This window comes from Euleptes europaea, chromosome 9 (genome assembly GCF_029931775.1).
Source record: "Euleptes europaea isolate rEulEur1 chromosome 9, rEulEur1.hap1, whole genome shotgun sequence".
Lineage (NCBI taxonomy): Eukaryota > Metazoa > Chordata > Lepidosauria > Squamata > Sphaerodactylidae > Euleptes > Euleptes europaea.
In genome coordinates this window covers 43,019,166-43,042,753 of record NC_079320.1, presented here as the reverse complement: position 1 = coordinate 43,042,753, position 23,588 = coordinate 43,019,166, and the positions used below count along the sequence as shown (strand labels likewise).

Here is a 23,588-nt window from a genome sequence, read left to right as displayed (position 1 = left end):
CAGTTTCTTGGGAGGTCCTAGCAGCTCCATAGCTAATGACTCTTCTGTAAGGGGGGAAAACGTTCCTTTTCTCGGCAAAACAAACTCACATCCGCCTTGAATAGAGGCTATTCCTGTCCGCGGGAGGGGGCGGATCACTAGTCTTAGAGCCTTCTGAGCTAGAGATCTGACAGGACCCACAAAGGGCCAGACCGAATGATTTCGCGGGCCTTAAATGGCCCCCGGGCCTGACGTTCCCCACCACTGCAATAGGGACACATACAGCAGCAAATGTAATATTCCACTATGCTAACTACAAGGTCAGATACAGAGATGTCATGTGAACTATCAACAAATCAGAACCTTTCTATGAGAGAGAGACAGAGAAAGAAACGAAAACACTATAGAATATTTGCCTGAGGAAACAGGTCTATAGATACTTTAATCAACTTCTAAATAGAACAGCAGTTAATGCTGTAACTTAAAAGTGGTCAGCACAGTTATGAAGATGGCACTGCCTGATAACTGAAGTCAGAACTGTTTAGACAAAAAAATTTATTGTAGCAATATTTCCTTCTATACATGTTAGACACAAATCCAGCCACACTCTTTCAGATAATATATCAATGGCTTTGGCAGAACAACAGTTGAGCCCAGCCCCATGTGTGAGTCAGAGAGGGCAAACCCTTTAACAATTGCCAGCTGATAATGCAGCTTTATTGCTTCTAATCCCTTACATGCAGTTGTCATAAATAGGTTATGAAGCAATTTAGTATGTACTGTTCCTGGCTCTCCAGCATCCAGAAAAACGAGTGGCAAAGTGAATTCAAGGATTGCACAAGCAATCCACAGCTATAAAAGCAGTTATTTGGCCTGCAAAGGAATTAGTCACATAAAGTTGGGGTAGGCGAACCACCGAAATACTGCCAGAGTGCTTTTGGAAGTACTGGCACATATCCAACCATGCCGTTTCTTCAATTGTACAGCAATTCTACTTGTGGAAGAAGGGGCAAGGATTTCCACTGATTCCCACTGAAGACCCCCATGATGCCCCCTACGCACTTCCTCAGGGCCCACTGATGCCCCAAAAACAAAACATTGGAGGGTTCAAAGAAGGAAAAGTCCTGCTCTGAAGTCCACAGATGGAGTGGTTTGCAGTGGCTTGACACGCACCACTTTTACTATCACTATGCAAACATAATGAAAGCAATTGTTCCTGTTTTGTATGTTATTTTCCAAGTATACTAAGCACTGTGCGTGTTTACCTGCCATGATAAAATCAGAAAAACCAAGGAAAAACATTTGAAAGTCAACACTGGGTCTCCTGAGCTTACAGCAGGAGCACCCCAACATTCATTTCTTGCACCATCATAGGCTTCTTACCCAATCTTGGAAAAACATGAAATTTCAACCCCCACAACGTGTCCTCATACTTACTTTTCACGGAATTTTACTTCCATTTTACTTCCATAAAAAGCCTGCTTAAGCTTGCAGCCCAAGTCTTTCTAGTTCCCATTATGCAAAATAGTGTGTAGAAATGGGGTGGGGTGGGGGTCGCCCTGCTGTTGGTTTTGTAAGGCGAGGGAAATATGGGGGTTTTTTTTAAGGGCAGTCATCCCTTCCACAATAAGGGGAGGAGCCGTGGTTCAGTTTGTAGAGCATCTGCTTGGCACGCAGAAGGTCCCAGGTTCAATCCCAGGCATCTCTAATTAAAGTGGCTAGGCAAGTAGGAGATGTGAAAGACCTTTGCCTGAGACCCTGGAAAGCCGTGGGGAGGGGCTGTGGCTCAGTGGTAGAACATCTGCTTGGCACGCAGAAGGTCCCAGGTTCAATCCCTGGCATCTCCAGTTAAAGGGACTAGGCAGGTAGGTGATGTGAAGGACCTCTGCCTGAGACCCTGGAAAGCCATGGAGAGGGGCTGTGGCTCAGTTTGTAGAGCATCTGCTTGGCATGCAGAAGGTCCCAGGTTCAATCCCAGGCATCTCTAATTAAAGTGGCTAGGCAAGTAGGTGATGTGAAAGACCTCTGCCTGAGACCCTGGAGAGCCGTGGGGAGGGGCTGTGGCTCAGTGGTAGAGCATCTGCCTGGCATGCAGAAGGTCCCAGGTTCAGTCCCAGGCATCTCCAGTTAAAGGGACTAGGCAGGTAGATGATGTGAAGGACCTCTGCCTGAGACCCTGGAGAGCCGCTGCCGGTCTGAGTAGACAATATTGACTTTGATGGACCTTGATAGTCTGATTCAGTATGAGGCAGCTTCATGTGTTCATAGTATAGTGATTTACCATAATTATTGTGTAACTTACATTTAAATAAAACTTAAAAGTACCCCATGTCAATTTTATGTCCCAACAGCAACCAATACTTGAACAGAAATATTTGATTAAGAAAAATACATCAACGGTAGTTCAAATGTTACATGCAAAAAAAAATCAAAGCTTTATGTGGAAATTATTTTATTGGAAAAATACTTGTGTAAAGACAATATAGCATGTACTTCCCTTACATTGTTCAAATTAAAAACAAAACTAAAGCAACTGAATACAGTTGACACTCAAAGCCATGATATGGTTGGATATGGTTGTCCAGAGATCTGTTTCAACAAAATTTAACTCTCTTCCATGGAGATCACTGGGGCACCAGCTTCTGTGGCATCACTCCCATTACTTGTTAACAATGTAATATCAGACTGATGATAACAATACCCCCTGCAGCAATTTTAGCTTTGGTTTGATTGGAAATGCACAGCTAATCAGATCAATTCATAATTTAGTTTTTAAAATTTGCACATATTTTGTCCCCCATATGAACATGTTTATACATTGATAAAACATACTTGCATTCCCTCACACAATTATTTAGGCTAATCTTGTAACACCATTAATTACAACTCTGAAAATGTCAAGTTTGCCTAATATTACCATATTTTTCGCTCCATAAGACGCACTTTTTTCCTCCTCAAAAGTGAGGGGAAATGTCCGTGCGTCTTATGGAGAGAATGCCGGCTGGGCGCGTGCGCGTCGGGCAGTGCAAGCCAGCGTTCCCCGCCCCAACGGCCAGCTGGGAGGCGGGCGGGGCCGCACAGAGCGAGCCGGCACACGAGCCCAGCCGGCTCTGTGCGGCCCCGCCCGTCTCCCAGCTGGCTGTCAGGGCGGGGAACGCTGGCTCGCACCGTCCTGATGCACACGCGCCCAGCCGGTTCTGTGCACCCCGCCCGCCTCCCAGCTGGCCATCGGGGCGGGGAACGCCGGCTCGCGCCGTCCGGACACGCACGCGCACAGAGCCAGCTGGGTGCGTGCGCGTCGGGACGGCGTGAGCCGGTGTTCCCCGTCCTGACGGCCAGCTGGGAGGCGGGCGCATTCTGTGCGGCACCGCCCGCCTCCCAGCTGGCCGTCGGGGCGGGGAACGCCGACTCACGCCGTCCCGACGCGCACGCGCCCAGCTGGCATTTGCTCAATAAGACAAGTTTTTAGAGGAGGAAAACAAGATTTTTTCTTGTTTTCCTCCTCTAAAAACTAGGTGCGTCCTATGGAGCGAAAAATACGGTATATTGCCAATGCCAAAAAATCATTGTTAGTAATTTTATGAATCAATGAACATTTACAGTGCATTCCTGGAGGGCAACCGAAAGCTCGTCTGTGCCACTTGCGCCGTGCAAATTGGCATGGACACCAGTGTATGGGCACTTATGCTGGTCCCCCTGCAGATTTCAGGAATGGGCTGTCAGGAATGCAATTTTTTTCAAGGAAAAATAAAACACCAGAAAAATTTTCTCTATCTGTATGTATGTTTCCATATAGATGTGTTAAACACAAGCGGCTCACAATAATATAAACTTTAAAAAACTTTTACTTTAAAAAAAAATTCACAAAACAATATTTGGTTCAAACTTAACCCATGGCTAAGGATCCATGGGTGGAAAGAGGAGGTTCACCAATTCTCCCACCTGCTGCAGACCTCTGAATTCCCTCCCCCAATGTTATTTCAGAGGGGGCACTGTTGCCCAGAAGAGGAAAATTCAAAGCAGTAATAGCCTTGATTCTCCATGACCCCCTCACCCCTGCTTTTTTAGAACACAAACATTTTCCAAGTAAACCAATTCCTTCATTTAACAGATATAAATGTCCAGGAGCATTTCTAACTTAGCTATATTTCCCATTGCAGATTTGGTTTCTTTGAAGACAATTCCCTGTGCTTATTACAAATGGCAGTATATTCTTTGTTAAGGCACATATTGCATTATATATATGGCAAAAGGGTGGATAGAACCATTCATGACTGACACCAGCCACCATTTTACACACTACTTACTAGTGACATATAAAATGGTAATGCGCACTCAGGGGAAAGAGGAATTATTCCGCTTCTTGCCATAAAGAGCAAGATGATAACAAAGAAATCTCCAATAGGCTTCCAGGTGCTACTCTGTCACTTCAGATGTCAGATGACTCTAAGTAGGGCACAGTGTAATTCTTCCAAGGGATAACGTAGTCAGTAGTATCAAGGCAGCAGCCATTACATGGTTTTTCCTATCACCTCTTGTTAATCTTTGTCCCTAAGCGAGTGCACAGTATTTAAAAGAAGAAAACTCCACCTTGTTATCAAACATGCCCTCTTGCACAACTGGTTATAAAATCCTCTCAGTCATAATTACTGTTCCATTTCTCAAGAAAACAAACTGCCATGAAATTATAGCTTCAATTATAACATTTGCCTAATTCAGAACTTTGGCATGAGTGGTTTAAGTACATTCTCCACATTACACTAACCAGCATAAACAGCAACATACTACCAATTCTCAGAATTTTTGCTATTAGGGCAGGGCAGAAAGGAGACTTATTCCTTGTCTCAGCTTAAATACAGCAGGAGGATACCACACTTTATTTTATTCATTTTATTCCATTTATACCCCACCATCGCCCAGTGAAGCCAGGCTCAGGGCAGCTTCCAACATATTACAACCAATCAGTCAATAATAATAAAACCACAAATAATTCAATAATAAAATTGTTGCAATTAACATTCTAGCATTTTGTTCTTTCTTCATAACAGAATGGCACCCCCAGTGTTGTTCAAATGTGGACTACAGGAGGGATAAGAATGGGAGACCCCAAAAATGAATAATCGGGGCAATATTTATTAGTGGGTCCAACAAGGAAAGGAAAAGGGGAGGAAGACAGGGGGGAAAGGGGAATGGGAAGGAAGAAAAGGAAAGAGAGAAGAGAGGGAAAGGAAGGAAAGGGGGGAAAGGGAGAAAGGAAGAGGAGGGAAAGGGGGAGGGGCCAGTTTGTGCATGTACCGTCGCTGTCCTCAACCACAGGCCCAGGGGAACATCTCCAGGGCCAGTTTCTCATTAGACAGAGAGTTCCACCAGGACAGGGCCACAGCAGAAAAAGCTCTGGTCCTGGTTGAGGGCAGCTGGATGACTCTGGGGCCAGGGACCACCAGAAGGTTGTTTCCTTTGGAGCACAATGCCCTCTGGGGAGTATACCAGGAGAGGCGGTCCCGCCAATACAAGGGTCCCAGGACCGGTTAGTGCTTTAAAGGCCAACACCAAAACCCTGAACCTGATCCAGCACTCAATCTGGAGCCAGTGCAGCTTGCACAGCAAAGGCTGTTTTTGCGCTGTCCATGGGGTCCCCATAAGGACCTATGCCACTGCATTCTGTACCATTAGGACTTTCCGGAGCAGCTTCGAAGCAACATAGAGCAAGTAACAGTAATCTAACCTGGAAGTGACCATTGCATGGCTCACTGTGGCTAGATCAGAACCAGTCAGATAGAAAGCAAACTGCTGGACTTGGAGAAGATGGAAAATCACCATCCTGGCAGTGTTTGTGACCTGGGCCTCCAACAACAGGGAGGCATCCAGGATAACCCCCAAGCTCTTGACAGAGGAAGCTGGTATTAGTTCCACTCTGTCAAGAGTGGGGATTGCAATGCAATCCTAAACAGAAAGTCCACTAAAGTCAATGAACTTGAAGGGCATAAGTTTGCTTAGCACTGCAGAGTTAATATCCAACTATGCATTTAAAAAAAATTAAAGGTTAAACATTGAGACAAAAAATTCAATTTCTATAATTTGTCAGAAATTGTTTGGTAACAACCATAAAGACCAACTGAGCAGTTCCTTGATTCCTCACCTAGCTATGCTCTGGAAATTCAGGTTAAGAGTGGCCTGATTCCTAGACTTGCTGAGCCAGCAATAGGTTTTATGATATGACACCCAAAGCTCAGTGCAGCACCACATCCCAAACCGTTATATTACACCACATTGAAAGCAAAGATCTTGGCACAAAAGGACCACATACATAGAACCTGATAGCCAAAATAATATCCAAATCCCACAAGTGCTGAAAATGAAAAATGGGTGGCTATATATTCAGCGGTAGTGCATGGCACATACATCACTATCCAGATCCACAGCCAAAGTTGGCACAAGCTCCAAGTAACTAATTCTGCCTGCAGTCCTTGCCTGTGCAGGCTCACTTTCATGCTGCCTAATGTTTGGTTTCTGGCTGACTCTCTTGCTTTTCAATTCAGGATACAAGCAGCCAATTATCAAGCACAGTATGTTGTTATCTTATATTCCAACATGAACAATTCCTGCAGGGATTTTGATAATTCTGTACAATTTCCTTTCATCCCCTAAGCAAAGTGACTGGCTCTTCAACGTACAAAAGCACAGCATAGCTACTAATCTATGCCAAGACACATGCCTCCCACGACTGACTTTCAGGTCCTAGCTACATTTGAAGTAATTTCCACATCAAGTCTGACGAGATCCTTTGCAGGATCCCGTGAACGCTTAACTCACAAATGTCTTAGGGCTAGCTAGAGCCTGCAACTTATCCTACAGAATTCAGCAGTGCCGACACATCATCTGACAGTCTTCCATGTATTTATGAAATACTGTGGTATTCAGATAATGTGGTAGGCCATCCTTAGCATTAAGAAGTGTGCCAGCTCAAAAATGCCTTAGATATTATTCAGTAGGTACGCAAGTTCAATTATGCACACATTTTAAGTCTGGCATAACCTTAATTTATGATGCAATCCTATACACACTCAAATTGAGCTAAATACTGTTAAACTCTGTGGAATTTCCAATTAGGCTGTTAGGCATATTAATCCATCCTAAGTCAAAAGTGAAACAAACCTTTATATTGAATGCACACTTTGAAGGCAGCAGGAAAAGAGGAAGACCCAACATGAGATGGATTGATACTATAAAGAAAGCTTGACCTGACAGCACTTAACACACACACACACTTTGCCAGTGGTGGTAGACAAAAATCTGCATAACTGGCTTACCTTAACAACCACTATTCACTTGATATACCTTTGTCAATTCAAGAGGGCTGGTTTCCATATTTCAAGAGGGCTGGTTTCCATATTTCAGCTGCCTAGTTGGCAGCTAATAACAGGAGAAAACAAAGGGATGCATACTTTTCATTGAAAGGGTACAAAGGGTCCTGATTTTTTCCTTTATTAAATTCTATACAAAAATACTCAAACTTTTAATGGAATGATCATTCCAGATGGGTAGTCATGTTAGACTGTAGACCTCTTCTGGCTGAGGCTCCACTGGGCCTTGATTCTGCAAGTAACTGTCAAAACAGCACTCTAGATCACTGGTTGGAGTGATCTAGGCTATGAGCCTACACCTCTCCTATGCTAGGCTGCTTCTTCAAGTCCCAGTAGCAAAAGAACGGTTGAGCTAACTGGGAGGAAGGGCAAGGTTGGGGGGAGTTAATATTTTTCCAGTGGAAAAACTGGAAAAATTGGTGGATCACTGAAAACGAGTGAATTGTTCTTTAAGACAAGATTTTACTCAAACTTTGCAGTATGAAAACTTTTTAATGTAATACTATATACAACATTAAACATCATACACATAGTACAGACATATACAACATATTTTAAATAATGTTTATTGTTTAAATGTGAATTTTGGCAACAAGTAATTTGCTATAATGTGTTTAATTAAAATACATTATTAAAGTGTTCAGTATTATCAATGTTCTGAAGTTTAACTTGTTATCCAAATATCCTGGCAGTCCTACTCATTGTGACTATATGAGAATGTTTCTGTCTAAAAAATATAATTCCTTTTATTTGCTACAGAACTTGTTTTCTACCTACGACTTTTATTTCCCCCCCCCCACTTCTCAGGTGATAAAAATATACATGTGCTAAGGTGACTTAAGGTGCAGCAGTTTGCAAGTCTCCCTCAGCTACTGGGTATATTTGCAAAGTTTCTTAGAAAATTGTGACACTATATAAATATCTGGAAAAACATTTAAACTTCCTTCTAGTAATAATGCACCAGCAGAATGTAAATCCAATGCTAAACCAAATAAAACTTTGAAAACAACAACGTAATACAGAGGCACACTATAAAAGTTGTTATGTTTATGTATAAACTGGAATTTGACATCCATAACAAGAGTATCCATAGCGGTTTCTTAAAATGTTAAGTACTTATTCGGAATGCTAACACACATCATTGTGGACTGGCATGTCTGTTACATCCTGAAAGGAAAACCTTCAAGGATATAGAACCAACAACTTTTCAGGACCACCACCACCCCAAAAAAAAGCTTCCAGTCCCCATTAAAACAAAAGAGAGAGAAAGAAAGATGACACTTTTTAAAAAATCTGATTTGGCTAAAATGACAATTTAAAACCTTTGTGATGGATGCCTTTCAAGACATCTGGCAACAAGAAGACAAGGTGAAATAAAAGAGAACAGTGAGAAGAGGCAGACGCAAGGGAAGTCTATAAAACGTGGCTCTATTCACTACCTTCAGCAATGTCAAAGTAAAGACCAGAATGGCTCCACCTAAGGTCCTACCCTTACCACTTCTGAGATTCCAAACAGACCCACCCCTCTAGTGACTCAATCTGAAAATTCAACAGCTGTTCAAATCTTTCTCAATCATGTAACTAATAATAGTTTTCAGGAACCAGCATTCCAATGAGAGCAGCAATTAATAGCCTCATGGCATAAAAGCCAATTATTAGGAAGACCAAACAGAGTAACAATTTTCGATTTCTGCATTAGAAGAAACCAAAAGTTTCCAAAGAAACATTAACCTGCACAAGGCTACATTTCTCTGTATAAACATGCTTTTCTGAAAAGTGCCTATTTTTCCTTTAGCCTTCTAAAGAGAAGGCAAATAACAAAGAAATAAGAAGCAAACAGTGGGGAAAAGTGAAGAGAAAGGAAACGTTGTCGTACGTGCTGAGCAAAATAAAACATGCAACACACTTTGATCAGGACAGAAACTATAATATGTAAAAAGTTCATGCAAGCAGCTTTGTTTACATAAGAGCAAGGATGCAAATATGCCTAGAGGGAACTATTCATTCTCTTTTTTTTTAATTTAAACTTATCCCCCTCCCCATTTTCTTATGGATATAAGAACATAAGAAGAGCCCTGCTGGATCAGACCACTGGTCCATCTAGTCCAGCATCACACACTGGCCAACTAGCTACTATGGAGAGCCAACAACAGGTCGTAGAGGCCAAGGCCTTCCCCTGATATTTCCTCCTGGCACTGGTATTCAGAGATTTACTGCTTCTGAATGGGGGGAGGGTTCCCTTTAGTCACCATGGCAAGTAGCCACTGATAGATCTGTTCACCATGTATCTGTCTAATCCCCTTTTAAAGCTGTCTATGCTTGTGGCCATCACTATATAAAAGAAATATGATGTTATTGCACTGCAAAAGTTAAGAGAGGAAATCCAAACAAAGCAATTTAAAAATCCTTTTACAGAGACACTGTATCCAAACTCACCTTAGGGGCTATTCCTCTGCTACATAAAGAACTTGTATTTCTTACCTGCCCAATTCCTGGATACTCAGGTATGAGCACATACCCTGCTGGACATGCCAAGGCTAAACAGTATGCATAGGATTTGGCTGCACAAATGCCTTGGGGTGTTTGGAGCTCTACAGGGGAAACAGTATATGCTACAGCCAGCGTGGTGTAGTGGTTAAGAGCGACAGACTCTAATCTAAAGAACCAGGTTCAATTCCCTACTCCTCCACAGAAAGCCTGCTGGGTAACCTTGGACCAGTCAAAGTTCTCTCAGAATTCTCAGCCCACGCAGAGACAGGATATGACAAACCACCTTTGAATATCTCTTGCCTTGAAAACCCTATGGCAGGGGTGGGGAACGTCAGGCCCGGGGGCCGTATAAGGCCCGCGAAATCATTTGGTCTGGCCCTTTATGGGTCCTGGCAGATCTCTAGCTCAGAAGGATCTAAGAATGGCAATCTGCCCCCTCCCACGGAGAGGAATAGCCTCTATTCAAGGCGGATTCGAGTTTGTTTTGCCGAGAAAAGGGATATTCATTCCCCCTTGCAGACGAGTCATTAGCTATGGAGCTGCTAGGACCGCCCAAGAAACTGTGTTAACCCTTTCCCACCCAGGCCGTGGAGAAACATATTCCCTCTGTTCTACAAGAGGGCTGGGAGCGAAAGTGGCAACAATGGAGGGGTTAAAGGGGGCAGGGCCAGAATGTGTGGGGGCAAGTTCTGAGTTGATACTTTTGTATGACCCGCGAATGATGTTATAAATATCTAAATGGCCCTTGGCAGAAAAAAGGTTCCCCACCCCTGCCCTATGGGATCGCCATAAGTCAGCTGTGACTTGATGGCACACACATATACAGTGCCCAATCCTTCTCATTCTCTGCACTTTCTTTCTCTATGGTAGTTCAAATAATTTTTTGCCTTTCCATAGAGGAAGATGCAAAAATTCTTTATTCAGATGTTACAAATACATGCACACATTAAAAAGTAACTTGGTTTAAAATGAAATCTGACTGTAATGCAAGCCAACATTCACTTTAGCACTGCCTATATGACATGATATCAAAGGAGTAACGGTACAATTTTCTAATCTGATTCAGCAGCAGGGGATAGCGACCAGAATTCCTTTGCACCTCAGCTTCCAGATGGCAAGACTAGAATCCAGACAACTGGAAGTGTGGAGGTAGGCATAGAATGTACTAGAAGGCGTAAAAGTATGAAAGATATTTCAGCACCCCAGTAGAATAGGTTAGACTATTCTTGAAACAGCTGATAATCAAATACATGTGAACAACACTGAACAAAGAGTCTGCACATAAAATTTGACTGCTTCCTACAGTTATATGCATACATGTTTTCTAACAACCACTGTGAAAGGCAGTGTGTATGAGAAACCATTGCTCTTAAAATAGTGAATGCCCCTTTCGTGAACTTGGTAACCTGATATATAGCACCAAAAATGTGTGAGAGGGGACACTGGGACAGACAGACAGGCTTTGATTTCATAACTTGCTTTTCTGAATGTAGCTCTTGTTCAACCACCACCGCCACTCATCAATATGGTATACATAAGACAGAGGTTTTGGTTTTAATATTCATTTATATTATAAGGATTTAGTAATTTACAGGTACTTAAGAATTAAATACAGAAGCAATCTAAATGGCATTGGCATGTATTTTGTTTCTTAAACTGGACTTTTGTTCAAACATTTTTTTACTGTGCAATTTTATGCTGAGAGTCAACATAATGGTCAGTGTTAGAATGGGATCTCCAGGGCTTTTGGGGGGGTGTCCTCCCGAGTACTGAGTACAGGAGCCTTTGTGGGGGGCGCTCTCCCAAGTACTGAAGAGTGAATTGGTTTAAATCAGTGCAACCTTATGTATAAGTACCAGCACCTTTTTTGTTTTCTTGTTTAAAAAAACAAAAACAAAAAACACTTGGGATCTTAGATACCCCTCAACCATCAGCTTAACCTACCTCACAGTGGATAAAATGGAAAAAGGAAAATGATGTACACTAACCTGACCTCTTTTGAAGAATGTCAGTCAAAATGTACATAAAGAAAATAGTTAGTCCACTACTTCTGAAGTAAACATGTTTAGAATGCAGAACCCTCTGCATAGGATTGCACTGTAAATGTTCTATCACACACCTTTTAAAGAAAAATCAAGCATATTTAAAAATTCAGAAGTCTACTCCTCTGCATTCACATTAGTACCAGCACCTAGCAACAATTTCAATACCACAACAAAGCTCACAATTACAACTCAGAATCAGAGTAAAATTTGGTTTTATATAGTTACTGATCCATAATTGTAAAATGCTTAGGGAATCAACTCTATATGGTAGCACAGTAAAAAGCTTGTTACACATCCACTTCTAATCAGAATCCTTCATTATGATAGGCATTCTTCACATTCCTCAGTAGTTATACTACAGATTTCATTAACAACCCTACCCCTCTACTTTATCCCCTTGATTCTAGACCTCCTGCTGTAGATAATTTCCTCTGGATGGGAGGAGGTGGGGAGCATAGCAGACAGATGCTTTACTTGAGATATAACATAAAGCACAGACTGTGTCCCTTCAAGTTTATGAGCCTTCATCAGAAAGTATCCAACACCATCCAACGGAGTATTCAGTTGACTTTTTCAAAAAATGAAGGTTGAAACGAATGTCACCTTCTTCAATGTATCCTCAAGTGCAACCCCAAACACTATAAAAACCTCTCATAGTATATACAAGGTACCCTCACAATTCTAAGCACAGCTTTTACCACACACATCAAACAAGAACCTTACTCCTATCAGTATCTGAGCATGAACAGGCAAACTAAGATGACAGTTAAACAGATTTTCTGTAAGAAATGCTACTATGATCAAAAATTCTCTCTTATTAGTGGTACTCCCTTAATACAATTTGTCTGCCTCATTCCATGAAGCATTCTGTTACATAAAGGCTCTAAGAGTTTCCATGTAGGAAAGTAATTTTAGGCATCCGTAATAGCGTTGTTATTGCCTTTTACAAATCATAAATTAAATATCTGGACATAACTACGCACACTAGTGCTGCTTTCACACAGGAAAATCCAGTTGCAAACAATTGTTAAAGTGCATTTTAACTGCATTATCCAATACTATTATCAAAGTATCCGCTGAGATACTGAGTTTATTTGGGACACAGTGACTCCATACTGCTCTCATACAAGTGCTTGCCTCTTCCAATCAAACATATGGATTCTGAATCACATTCACAACCATCCAACTCTGAAAATTATCTTTTAAAAAATATGTAGGCACATATACACCAGTTTCAATTTTTCTTATATCTTGGAAGAGAGCTGTTCATTATAAGCCTGGTGCTGTATAGTAATTATTACTACCATGGAGCACTTTGGTAGAATTTTACCTCTGAAGTAGCATTCCCCAAATAACATTACCACAATGCCACAAAAGCACTTGTCAGAGCAAGACAAACAAGTCTCAGCTCTTCCTTACAGCTTGAAGATCATCCCCAGCTCCGAGCTTGGGAGGAAGTCTAGGACTTACTGGAGTTGTACTATACTTCCAAAACTACTTGAAGCACTTGAGAAACACAGCACAACTATGGTGATGATTTCCCATCTCCAAGCTTGGGAGGACAGATAGAGCTAGTCCATGTTGCACCGTGTTGTGCTTAGGAGACTTTCTTGGCTTATGGTTGTGGTCAAGCTGCTAAGGCTAGCTGAAACTTTTGGACTCCTCAAACACTGCTTATTCCAAATAAAGATGGTTACCAGATCTTCTTAACTGGATAAAGTAATGGAATACTGAGTTAATGATCACTCTCTTCTGCTGGTTAATTATTTCTTGCTTCTTGTTTTAACTAACTCAAGGAAGACGCAAGATAGGAAACCAGCTCAAAGGCTGAAAGACTACCAAGATGGGTTTCTTATTAAACATGCATACTTCTATTCAACTCATCACAACAGAACTTCTGTGATTCTATAGAACTAGGCATGTTTTTTTCTCTTGAACAGTGCCAAACACAACAGAAATGCTATGTTATTCCATAATTGCTAAGAATTCTAGACTATTTTCCCAAACCACACACGTAAGTGCATAAAGACATAAATGCATTTGTTTCAGCAATAGCAGACCAAGTGATTCAAAGTATTTATAAGTTTCAGTGATTCGAAGTATTTATAAGTTGTGTGTTTGCAAAACCAAGCACTTCCTCACTTCCTAGGTCCTATCTCTCTCAAGACTGAATTACCAGAAAACCAGAATCTTAAGGGGGTGTTTTTTTTTTAATTAAAAATGGCATCCTGCTTCTCTGCATGCAAGTTTTAAATGGAATATGTGCTTCTGTATTGCCTGGTAAAACCAGGTAACAGTCTACCCACTATTTTAAACTGCGTTTTTCAATAATTTTGTATTCAACTCACTCTCAGTATGGGCCACAAGGCTTGCTAACATGTTAAACTAGGTTAATTTCTTCAGTGAGACTGAGGCTGCAATCCCATGCACTCTTATATGGGAGCAAACTCTACTGAACACACTGGTACTTACACCAACTAAAAATACTTAGGATCAAGTACCTTGGGGCAAGATGTATGTGTTTTTCATGTTGGAATGTTCTACAAAGCAGTTTCATTGCAACTCTATAGCATTAAGGACAAATACAGGCTTGGATCAACCAGAGTGTTTCTGAGAATAAAATGATTTGTGCACAAACAGCAAGACTTTCTTGCCTCGCCGCTCCTACCACAGCATAAAATGCAACCCAAAATACTGCTTCTAGGGGATAAGGAACACACACACCCCACAGCAGCATTTCAGGGGGCATGTTAGGTAGTAGTGGAAGTGGGAGGTGAAAAAGTTGCACCCCACCGGTAGAAATTATTCTCTTTGTAGAAACTCTCCAAAGGAATCTAAGCCAATAGTTACCATGCTACTTACATTGGAACAAAATTTAAAAAAACAAACCAGAATATATGGCTTCACATTTCTTTGATACACATCCCATTTATTTATAGTGACACAAATAACCCTCAAGTTATGCTTGATGAAGGATTGCAAATGTTAACAAGAGATAATGGTTAATAACTGAAACTGTCTTTTAAAAATGTACATGGGTTTTTTGAAGATTTTTTAAAATCACCAAATCATAGTAAATCATTGCTTAATTGCATTTGGCTGCTTTGCTTTTTCGTTCCTTGAATAGGACTTTCTACTGACTTCAAGTACACTGTTTTTATTCACATCTAAGTACTTTGAATGTGTTGGTTTCAAGGGGGAAAACTTCTTTATGAATATGTTGGAAAATCATCTGGGCAGCCCATTCCTGAAGGGGGGGGAGCTCTTTTGAAGCCGGCATGACCCTGCGCCAGTGAAGGTGCCACTTTATAATGGACTAAGGTGGCATCTATGCCAGCACGGGGGCAAACATGATAGCATCCGGGAGCCACCGGTGCCTGCCACCAGCACAGACACATGCTGGCGTGGGGGGGTGTTCCTGGGGTGTTCCCGGGGTGTTCCCAGAGATGGAGCTGCCTTTAGGATTCCTCCATAGCCCTTTCACCCCAGGAATGCCCCCTTGAGCGGCGGTGGGGCTGCACCACCTTTTTTGGTGGCACACCCTCGCTGTTTTCAAGAGGGCATTTTCTCCTTTTTTATTTTAGGCTCCGTGGCAGCCAGGAAGTCTCTGAGGAGGAAGTGTGGTTCCGCTGCTCCTGGCCGCCGCAGATCTACCTCCCTTCAGGATTGTGCTCTAAGAATCTAGTCATATTTCACACCTCAGATTTGACTGTGGTTTTCTTCAGTGGCACTAGACTTGCAAAATAGTTTTGTGCTTGTTCTTTTTTTAAAAAGGGAGGAGCTTGTGCATAAATCTGAACTGTAGATGCCAAGAATACTCGAGATGAGATCTTAGCCACTCATTTTAAGATATACCATACCACTTCAACACCTCAAAGACAGACTTTGATTTGGAAACAAATATAAAGAGGTGTGAAAAAGAAGGAATTCGGCAATACTGCAAAAGCCAGTCACAATCAGTGAAGAACCAAGAGGTATAAGAAAATTATTCACACTACTACTGACATCATTTTTATTGTCCACAGTATGTTATAATGATTTTTCAAGACCTATTACAAATATTAGTATATAATTATTACGCTAATAAAAAGGAAATATCACTAGGGGGAAAATCATGAATATTGTACATACAGAGTGGAATGGATCTTCAGGGAAATGTTATAGGCTCTTTCCACTGTAAACAGAAAAGTTCGTAAGTGAAAGTTACAGAAGGGATTTCATGCAGAAATTAGAGTAGTATAACCTTGCAATAATGCAACATACAGAAAAGAACTCAACTATCACTAGATAGCTATCTTTACAATAGTTTAGTCAAATCAAACTCATTAAGGATATCATCAACAAATTTAAAAATCTGTTACCAGTCAGTAATGTTCACTTTAACTTAAAACAAAAACAAAGCATTTGCAAAAATTACCAAACAGATATATAGCAATGAAAAAGTTTCAAAACTTAAACACACATACATACTTTATTATACGAACAAATGTCTCTAGCATTGTTGTTAGGTAAGCAAGATAAAGATGGTAAAACATTTTGCTCAAAGTACTGTATTATTTACAGAACAGATTCACTGTAGTTTTATAACCGTTAGAGTTATGCTGTAGCAGAAGCCTGTTTTCAGTCTAGTAACGATGGTTAATGCAGCATTCCAGAGAAGGTCAGAAGAAAATCAGCTTGTGTTTCATAGATTACAGAAAAGCTTTCCACTGTGTGGATCATGGAGAGTTATGGTTGGTTTTAAAAGAAATGAGTGTGCCACAACATCTGATTGTTTTGGTGTGTAACCTTTACTCTGGACAAGAAGCTACTGCTAGGACAGAACATAGGGAAATGCAATGGTTTCCAATTGGCAAAGGTGTCAGATAAGGATGTATATTATCTCCTTGTCTGTTCAATCTATGTGCAGAATGTATCATTAAGGAAAACTGGATTAGATTTAGATGAAGGTGGAGTGAAAATTGGTGGAAGGAACATTAACCATTTGAAATATGCAGATGACACCACAATACTGGCAGAACATTGTGAAGATTTGAAATGTCTACTGATGAAGGTTAAAGCAGAAAGTGCTAAAGCAGGATTACAGCTGCACATCAAGAAGACAACAGTAATGGCTACTGGGGAACTGCACAGCTTTAAGGTTGATGATGAAGAAATTGACATTGTTAAAGATTTTCTACTCCTTCCCTCAATTATCAACTAAAAGAGAGACCGCAATCACGAAATCAGAAGGAGATTGAGACTTGGAAGAGCAGCCATGAAGGAATTAGAAAAGATCCTCAAGTGTAAGCAAGTGTTGCTGGAGATCAAGATCATACAATGGTATTCTCCATTATTGGGTATGAGTGAGAAAGCTGGACAATAAAGAAATCAGGAAGAAAACATTTCACTTGAAATGTAGGGTTTGAGGAGAGTTGTGCAGATGTCATGGTCCACCAAAAACAAAACAAATCAAATCAAAAACAAAAACAGATAAAATCAAGCCTGACGTCTCCCTAGAAACTAAATTTACCAAAGTGAGGCTATTATATGTTGGTCACATCATGAGAAGACAAGAGTCACTGGAAAAGACAATAATGCTTGGAAAAGTTGAAGGCAGTAGAACAAGAGGAAGACTCAGCATGACATAGATTGACTCAATAAAAGAAGCTACGGCCGTCATTTTGCAAAACCTGAGCAAGGCTGTTAAAGTTAGGATATTCTGGTGTTCATTAATTCATAGGGTTGCCATAAGTCAATAGTGACTTGGCAGCACATAACACCCAGCGTTATTATGCTATAGTTGAAGTTTATTTACAGTCCAGTCCCATCTTTTTAGCTGATTTAGGGTTCAACCCTCTAGACAGCATGGCAAACAGTGAGAAGATGCAGGTCTACAAACTGCTCTGCTAACACAGGACTGTGAGTTATGTTCCATTATTTCAGAACAAAACAACTCAACACAACTATATTGGTGTAAGACCTCATACAACAGGTCCCATGATCCCCAGCATGGGCTTTTTTTGGATGTCAAACACAAAAGGCTAGTTGGACCTTGTCCCTCCCACACACACACCTTTTAAAGTGCCAAAACAAGACACTGGGCAAGGACAAGATTGCTTGTTGCTGCTGCGTCACAGTAATTTAAAAATGACTAACTATTCCTCTAAAATGGCATTGGTGGCCATGGGTTGGCCCCATGGCTGCAGTCACACCTAGTTTGGCTCTAAGAAATGGTATAACTCTGTTTTGGACTGCACTGCACATATACTATCCTGAGCTCCTTGGAGGAGTTTAAATTCCTTCTAACTCCCTTTACTGGTACCAATTAGTTTCTGGGTTCAATTCAAGGTGCTGATGCTCATGTTTAAAGCAGTTCTTTACCTGGGGCCCACATACTTGAAGGACTGCCTCTCCGTGCATGTTCCTGTGAGTATTTTGCAAGGTCTATTATCAACCTGTACCCCCCTCCCCATGGGCTGACTAAGGCACATTCTGCCACAGCTTTTTCATTGGCTTCCCCATGCCAGTAGAACAGCTTCCAAGAAGAGGTTGGAGGTTTCTAGTCTCCAGTGTTTCTATCGAGGCTGCAAAACGGGGCTGTTTTGGAAAGTTTTGGGGGTAGCCAACACCTGGACAAAGGGGGAATATTCTGCTAGTTGGGGCATAACTCATTTTAGTTTTAGTGTGTAGTTTTATTAAACTGTTTATATTGTTTGGTATTGTTGTTCTTCACCTATGGTAATGGGATTCCAGACAGAAAAGCAAGTATATAAATATTTTAAATAAATAAACAGAGATGTGTTTGCAACCAACACACTCTATATTCTATTTAAATTTGTGATATTTCATACCCATTGGAGACAACAGAAATTCAAAGACAAGCCACAGAACCCATAATGAAACCACATTTTGCATACATGTCAACCTCAGAAAGAACCATCTGATTACCAAAGGCCTAAATGACAACCTGAAACTTCATAAAACACTGTGGGAATGCTGATCTATTTGTATAAACATGGCCAAGGGATCTGAAATTAGAAAGTTACTGAGAGTTCTCAAAAAATAGCTAGGCTAAATATTTAATAATCAATATGTTTGTTGACACTAATTCTCAAAAAGACAAAGGGTTTTAAAGAGCAATAACTGATGCCTCAAAATGCTAAGATTAGTGTGCAAAGATTGATTGCTGTCATCAGGAAGTCTCTTTTCAGAAAACTCCTAAGGGTAAGAAATTCTAGGTCTCTCAAAGTTCAAAGGTTATCATCATTATCAATATTAACTAGGGCAGCAACTCTTGCCGGTTCAATTCTTGCAGAACTACTGCTCACTGAAATCAAGACTGCCCCATAACTTTTGGCTTTTTTTAAATGCCTCAATTGAACATCATTTTTTAAATAAAACACTTCAGCGTGTAAAAACTGCAGATGGGGAACACTCTCTGAAAAGAGGCATTCCCTTGCTCTCAGGAATGAATACCTCTTCTAAGGTGATGCTTATTGTGCCAAACACATGCATCAACTAAAAAACAAAGTGTGGGGTGTTTTTTTACCACAAAACTACTGGTGCTTTTTTGTAACTAATGAGCAAATCTAATCCAACGCAGTACCTTTTTATTAGGCCCAAACTATCACGAAGTAGTAGAAACACATTCTGAGAAACTCCAAAGCTTTTGTGACACTTTGGTTGGTCTTAATAAAAACAAGGCCGCCACGAGGGTTGAACTAGGGATTCAAAACTTGGGGGAACTGTCACACTGGGGGCCTGAGGAGACAGCCAATGACACAGTAAGGTAGCAGAAGCATACCTGTCATACAGTGCAGGTCTACTCAGAACCAGGGCCGTCTTAACGCCTGGCCATGCTGGGCAGTTGCCCGGGCCCCCACGAGCACAGGGGCTAATCTATGTATGTTGTGACTCTGCATATTTAGCACGTGTTTCACTAAAGATAATGAACAATATTCATGTTAATTTGGGTTTGGATTAAGAATAAATACCAAAATATAATGTAAGAAAGGACTTGTTCATTATGGAAGCACCAATAAATATATCTTTAATTTAACCGACCATTTACATTTTTATTCCTGCGAGTGGTTGTGTAGGTAGGGGCCCCAGTGCACTCCTTTGTCCGGGGGCCTCTAATGCTGTTAAGACAGCCCTGCTCAGAACCCTACTGAAGTCTACTCCTTGTAGACTTCCTTTCCTTCCAAGAATGTGTATTAAGAGTGGCACTGCTAATCAAGCACCTGGTGTAGGATCTTTGAATGGGAGGGGTGGACCAAGCAGGAATCTGTCATGGAGTGAGGTGGGGGGCTGGCGGTCTGGACCAAAGCTTCTCAAACTGTAACTGAATGTGGGGGTCACGAAAAAATTGGCAACAGTAAATGGTAAAATTATACGTATACCAAAGAATTGGTGTGCAATAAATTTCTTTATGATTTATTATCAGTAAATGTTTGATTTGTATACCTGTTTTATATAACTATATACCCAGGGTCACGTAAACATTTCTCAGGCAAAAAGGGGTCGAGAGTGGAGAAAGTTTAAGAAGCCCTGGTCTGGACAACCAGATATTACCCTACCATTGTTATATTGGGGAAGGGGGTATTTCTGTCCGCCAAGAGGGCTACCTACAATTAGGGCCGGTGCTAACATCAGGCGAACCAGGCGGTCGCCTAGGGCACAGACCTCAGAGGGGCGCAGAACTGGCCTGAGCGGCATGGTTTTAAACCAATTGGTTTCTTGAAAAAATGCAACTGACAATTTATATTTTTTATTTTACGATAAGTACCACAACAGTATTACGGAATATAATTATAACGTCTTATAAAAAGTTTTGTAGGGATGCATCAGGCTTTTATTTTTTCTACAAGACATCTGTTTTTGAAAATTGGATAGCAATGGGGGGGTAACAAGCAATTAGCCTTGCCTGTATGTGAGTAAAGTGCCGTCAAGTCGCAGCTGATTTATGGAGACCCCTTTATGGGGTTTTCAAGGCAAGAGACTAACATCAGGCGAACCAGGCGGTCGCCTAGGGCACAGACCTCAGAGGGGCGTTTGCCAGTGCCTTCCTCTGTATAGCAACCCTGGACTTCCTTGGTGGTCTCCCATACAAATACTAGGGCACAAAAAAAGACTGCCCCGGCTCTGACTGCAATCTTTGTCGGGTGCTAGCAGCTCTTGCTAAAAAGAAATCTTAAGTCCAGTGGCGGACTGGCCAGGGAGTCAGCTTGCCTGATGGCAAGCGGGCCCCCTTAAACATTGCCAATATATTTAATATTAAAATTAAACTATAGCCTTATAGTTGTGGGTGGGCCCCCTTTGCTTCCTGGCAACCCATGTTTTTAGACCCAGGCCGTCCAAAAGGTTTCAACCTCAGGAATATGGAAGCAGACAGTCAAGAAGTACGCTTGGCCGCGGGAGAGACATGAGGGGTTACCGCACTTTGTATTCCCAGCGATGTATCAAGAGTTTGGAAATGTTATAAAAAGCATCGCTTTAAAAGGGTTTTTGGATGCCACGGCTAAAAAATGGTCGGAAGACGTCTTCACAGCTAAAGGGGCCAAACAAAGGGGGCTACAGCACTTGTATTCCCAGTGATGTATTAAGAGTCTGAAAACGTTATAAAAAATACTGTTCGCACTTTCTATATATTCCCACCAATGTATTAAGAATCTGAAACTGTTATAAAAAATACGGTTCACACTTTGTTTGGCCCTTTAGCTGTGAAGACGTCTTCCAGCCATTTTTTGTGAGTGTGTTAAGTGCTGTCTAGTTGCTTCCAACTCATGGCGACCCTATGAATGAAAATCCTCCAAGATGTCCTATCTTTGACAGCCCTGCTCAGATCCTGCAAACTGAAGGCCGTGGCTGCCTTTATTGAGTCACTCCATCTCTTGTTGGGTCTTCCTCTTTTCCTGCTGCCCTCAACTTTTCCAAGCATGACTGTCTTTTCCAGTGACTCTTAATACATTGCTGGGAATACAAAGTGCGGTCGCCCCCAAAGTGCGAACAGTATTTTTTGATAACAGTTTCAAACTCTTAATACATCGCTGGGAATACAAAGTGCGGCCACCCCCAAAGTGTGAACAGTATTTTTTTATAACAGTTTCAAACTCTTAATACATCGCTGGGAACACGAAGTGTGGCCACCCCCAAAGTACGAACAGTATTTTTTTATAACAGTTTCAAACTCTTAATACATCGCTGGGAATACGAAGTGCGATCAGCCCCAAAGTGCAAACAGTATTTTTTTATAACAGTTTCAAACTCTTAATACATCGCTGGGAATACGAAGTGCGATCAGCCCCAAAGTGCAAACAGTATTTTTTTATAACAGTTTCAAACTCTTAATACATCGCTGGGAATACGAAGTGCGGCCACCCCCAAAGTGCGAACAGTATTTTTTTATAACAGTTTCAAACTCTGAATACATCGCTGGGAATACGAAGTGCGGTCAGCCCCAAAGTACGAACCGTATTTTTTTGATGACAGTTTCAAACTCTTAATACATCGCTGGAATACGAAGTGTGGCCACCCCCAAAGTGCAAACAGTATTTTTTATAGCAGTTTCAAACTCTTAATACATCGCTGGGAATACAAAGTGTGGCCAGCCCCAAAGTGCGAACAGTATTTTTTTATAGTAGAAAAGGGCAAGAGTCCAGCAGCACCTTAAAGACTAACAAAAATATTTTCTGGCAGGGTATGAGCTTTTGTGAGCCACAGCTCACTTCTTCAGATCCTGAAGTATACTGTGAAGTATTTTTGATGACCGTTTCAAACTCTTAATACATTGCTGGGAATGCAAAGTGTGGTCGCCCCCAAAGTATGAACAGTTTTTTTTTTATAACCGTTTCAAACTCTTAATACATCGCTGGGAATACGAAGTGCGGTAAAAAAAAAAAAAAACCTTGTAAAGCGATGTTTTTGATAACATTTCCAAACTCTTGATACATCGCTGGGAATACCTAGTGCGGTAACAGCCCCTTTTAAAGCGATGTTTTTTATAACATTTTCAAACTCTGAATACATCGCTGGGAATACCTAGTGCGGTCCCCCCCACCCCTGCTCCCCCTTCCCCTCACCCGAGCGCGGCTCAGCAGCCGCTCTCCCCGCCGCCCCTCAGGAGACCCTCCAGCGGCCGCCCTTTCGGCCCGAAGCGGCCGGCCAAGCCCGGCGGCCGCCCCCCCACCCCGGCTGCCTGGCGCGCCTCGGCCCGCAGACCTGGCCGGGGCAGGCGGGGCTCCGTCCGGGGTGGCGGGACCGCCGCCTCTCCCCGCGCCGGACTCACTCTTGGTGGCGGCGATGAGGCTCTTGCCGTCCTTGATGAGCTCCTTGATGAACTTGTTGGTCTTCTCCAGCTCCGCCTCGTGCGCGCGGACCCGCTCGCGGAACCAGGGGCTGTCCAGGTAGCAGTCGCTGAACTCCAACGGCTGCAGCCCCATGGCGGCCGGGCTCCGGCCGGAGACCCCCCCCCCCGCCGCCCCCCGCCCGTCCCCTCAGCCGGCGCCGCGCCTCCCTCAGCTCCCGGCCGACCAGCGCGGCTCCCCTCAGCGCCTCACCAGGGCGAAGGAGCCCGGCACGGGAGAGGGAGTGCGGGAAGGAGCGTCCGACAGGGCAGGCGCCGGGAAAGAAAGCCTGGGGGGCGCGCTGGGCCGCGGGCCAAGGCGCGGGCAGGGCCGCCGAGCAGGCTCCGCTGGGAAGCCGCGCGCGCGCGCCCCGGGCCGGCGAG

The 23,588-nt window shown here is 42.3% G+C and overlaps 1 protein-coding gene across 2 annotated transcripts in view; it reads right to left on the bottom strand.

Moving 5' to 3' along the window:
* The window catches only part of ARHGAP10 (Rho GTPase activating protein 10), a 168,744-nt gene extending 145,443 nt beyond the window's left edge, over positions 1–23,301 (bottom strand). For both annotated transcript variants that reach the window (XM_056855461.1, XM_056855462.1), the window contains exon 1: positions 23,148–23,301. In XM_056855461.1, coding sequence (XP_056711439.1) covers positions 23,148–23,301 — 154 coding nt within the window. The remainder of the gene's footprint in view (positions 1–23,147) is intronic.
* Positions 23,302–23,588: the final 287 nt, after the last annotated feature.